The sequence below is a fragment of the Spermophilus citellus genome (genome assembly GCF_964194105.1).
Source record: "Spermophilus citellus genome assembly, chromosome: 11".
NCBI classification, from domain to species: Eukaryota; Metazoa; Chordata; class Mammalia; order Rodentia; family Sciuridae; genus Spermophilus; species Spermophilus citellus.
The window spans coordinates 40,568,534-40,571,751 of NC_138192.1; the positions used below are offsets into that span (position 1 = coordinate 40,568,534).

The 3,218-nt window shown below is 54.1% G+C and overlaps 1 protein-coding gene across 2 annotated transcripts in view; it reads right to left on the reverse strand.

The window, feature by feature from the left end:
* Positions 1 to 3,139, reverse strand: part of ARHGEF4 (Rho guanine nucleotide exchange factor 4) — a 78,537-nt gene extending 75,398 nt beyond the window's left edge. Inside the window, exon 1 of one of the 2 annotated variants that reach the window (XM_081260873.1) lies at positions 2,540 to 3,133. In XM_081260873.1, the coding sequence (XP_081116999.1) occupies positions 2,540 to 2,963 (424 nt within the window). In that variant the 5' untranslated portion in view covers positions 2,964 to 3,133. Of the gene's footprint in view, positions 1 to 2,539 lie in introns of both variants that reach the window. The other variant, XM_081260874.1, reaches the window with a different exon arrangement.
* Positions 3,140 to 3,218: the final 79 nt, after the last annotated feature.

The window sequence follows — 3,218 nt, forward strand, 5'->3', positions numbered from 1 at the left end:
CCATTTGTGACTGCTGAATAACAACAGTGGGCATGTGATTAGCTACAACACTATTTCTGTATGAAAACCAAACCAGCACACTGTCCTTCCTCACTAGACCTGGGACAACCACTCCACACCTAGCAACACGTCCCCATCAAGTCACATCAAGCCTGGCTTGAAGCTTTCTTCAAACATGGTCTCATGGGCAATCGTAAGCAAGTTACAGCCCCTCTCAATCTGTTTTCATATGTAGATTATCAGTCCTGTACCTGGCATATAGAAAATGCTCAGTAAATGTTCATTTCCCTTTCCTCTTCCCACTAAGTTTTCCTCTCTAGTAGCCTTTTCCAATCAGACCTCCTCATTTGAACCACAAATCCAGAGAGAATTATTGGACTGCTTTTCTCAATGCCTCCCAATGATGGCAAAAAGCTCGTAGCACTGTAGAAGAGAAGAAAGTAATTTGTTGTATTCTATGGCTGTCTTAGGGCATCAGGGTTAATTCTGTTCAGAAATCCAACTGAGAAAGGTGATGGCTTCGTGGACTTACACGGTTCTACAGCAAACTTACCAGTATCCTTTTACACATCTAGTACTGATCATTGTTCTTGAGAGTCCAACCAACAGGCAAGGAGGGGTTAGTGAGATGGGAGTAGGGCAGAGAAGATGAGGAGGTGATTTAAAAGGCTTCCTCCCTGTGCTTCGATAGCTGGTTGGTGCCCAACACTCCTGGAGCGCAGTGTGCTGCCTACACACCTAGTAATACTGAGCTCATCTGGAGTAATCCTGTGAGGAGCATGCCATTCACTACCAGGTCTCACACCGTGTTGCTTTAAACCTTGCCCTGTGGTTAAAGGGTCAGCTCTTAGGCTCTTAAGGAATAGACTTCTAGACTTCATTACTCACCTACTACCCCCACCAACCCTCAACAAACACATACCCTAAATATTCATGAGAATGTCACTGATATACCTGAAGATCATTCAGGCTGCCTCAGTGCCCCTAGGCTAGTATGAGGAGTTCCTGGATCCCCGGGTTGCTTAATAAACCTGAATCTCTGCCATCTTCAACTGTCTCACTGATACATATTCCCTGGGACATAAAGAAAAAATGCAAGGGCACTCACTGAGACCCTTTGGGCTGGGTTTACAGTTGCTGAGGTGATACCACACAGGTCTTCTAACTCTAGAAGTCAAAGGAAAACCTTTGGGGCAAAAGATAGGGATAGGTAGTTTGTCTCAAGTCTCACTTAGCATATTATCTAGCTTGGTTCTATTTAAGCACCTGAGAGGAGAGAAAGGAGTTTCTAGGGAAGTCCCAAGAGATGGGAAGGAATCACAGCTGTAGAACAATGAAAAACTTTTAAGTTGGAGACAAGAGCCTGATTATTCAACTTTTCTGAATTTCACGTGTCTGCTTTGGAAGAAAGAAGATGGGAGTCTGTAACACTCAATGCAGAAGTGATCATTTCTTTTTCCAAACCCTGACTATAAAGCAAGGCCCAAACCCTGCATTCAAGGTAGTCTGAAGACCCTGCCACAGCTCCCTTTCAACATGCCTGTGCTCCATCCTGAGGCCACATGCATGCCCCTCCACTCCTCTCTGGCTTTGAAATTCTGATCTAACACACTATCTCACCCCCATACCTGTGTGGGGCCCTGCAACTTTTACAGGCTGGATCCCTAACACTATACAGAAGCACGACAGGTGCACCACCTCCCTGATTTCTGGGCAACAACTGTCTTCTCAGCACCCATTGCAAAGGCTCGAAATGTTTGTAGATTGTTTGCAAAAAGGGAAATATAAAGAAACCAGTGCAGCAACTAATCAAGGGTAGCTGATCACTGCTCATAAGACCACTCTGGACTATCTCACTCTTTATTTAAGGCTGAAGTCTTGTCTCCAACAGCACCCAGATTTGGTCCTCCTGGCAGAGGAGCAAGCATATGGTTCCAGGAGACACCCAAGCAATTCTATCTCAGAAAACCACTCCTGTTCCAAAGGGCACAAGATGAACTCCCTCTGGGCTGGGCCACTCCGTCCTGGGGCCAGGACCAGGCATACTCCAGCTAGAAGGTGCAGTCTAACCCTTCGCTGTTAGATTCTCTTTCATCTTCCCACCCATACAGAGGTCAAATTGCTGCAGTTCACAAAACCAGATATGTGCCTAGTCAAGAACGGTTTAGGCAAGGGAAACTGCCTATCCAGGGACCAAATGCTAGTCTCGCCTTAAAAACTCAGTTTCCCAGTTAACCACAGGCCTGCTACCAGAGCCAGCAGGGTCCCCGCTGTAACAAGTGCTCCACCTCTGGAAGTGAGTCAAAGGGGCAGATGGGAGGGATGGTTAAGACAACTAGGAAAAAGAGAAATCAGAAGGGCAAAGCAATGGAAAGGAAGGGACCAGGTGGCGGAAAGGAGAAATAGAAAAAGCAAGGGAGGAAAAGGATAGACTGGAGAGACAGTCGCGGGGGCGGGGTAGGGAAGGACGAAGGCGCTCAAGAGGACAGACGCCCGGAACCGAGGGCGCCGTCGGCGCGGTGGGCGGCGGCGCCCTTACCGGCGGTGGCGGAGCGCAAGCTCTCCAAGCTCCAGGAGCGGGACAGGGCGCCGCGCATGCCCCCGCTGCCGCCGCGGCCGCCGCACACCACGCCGCTGCTGTCTGAGTCGGAACCTGGGGACAGCCCAGCGCTGCTGCTGCTGCTAGTGCCGAGATCGCCGCTCGTCTGCCCGCTGGACTCGCTGGGGCATTGCTGCGCCCTCGTGCAGGTGGGCCCGAGCTCCAACCAAAGGCTCGGAGGAGGCTGGGCTGGGGGCGGCGGCGCGGCGGCGGCGGGGCCGCCGGGCGAAGGGGCGCGCGAACCCCGGCCAGGGCCAAGGCCGGCGCCGCCGTCGGAGGGCGAGGGGCGTGCAGGCAGCTGCGCTGCGTCCTCGGCCCCATCCCCGCCGCCGCGCGGTCGCTGCTCCGGGCCGGCTGACATCATGGGGCTCCGCTAAGGAGGTTCCCGGCCGGCCGCTGCCCGTTTGGGCTCTGCGGCCGCGGCGGCCGGGACCCTCTGCAGGCGCGGGGCGCGCGGCTCGAGGAACGGTGAGGCGCCCACCCGGCAGGGCGCGACGCATCCGTTCGCCGCCCGCTCCTGGCCGGCCCCGCGGGCGCTGAGCCGCGGCGGCGACCCCGGCGCGGGTCGCGGGCCCCGGCGGCACGCGCTCACGCACGCGCGCACGCAGACCAGGAGCGG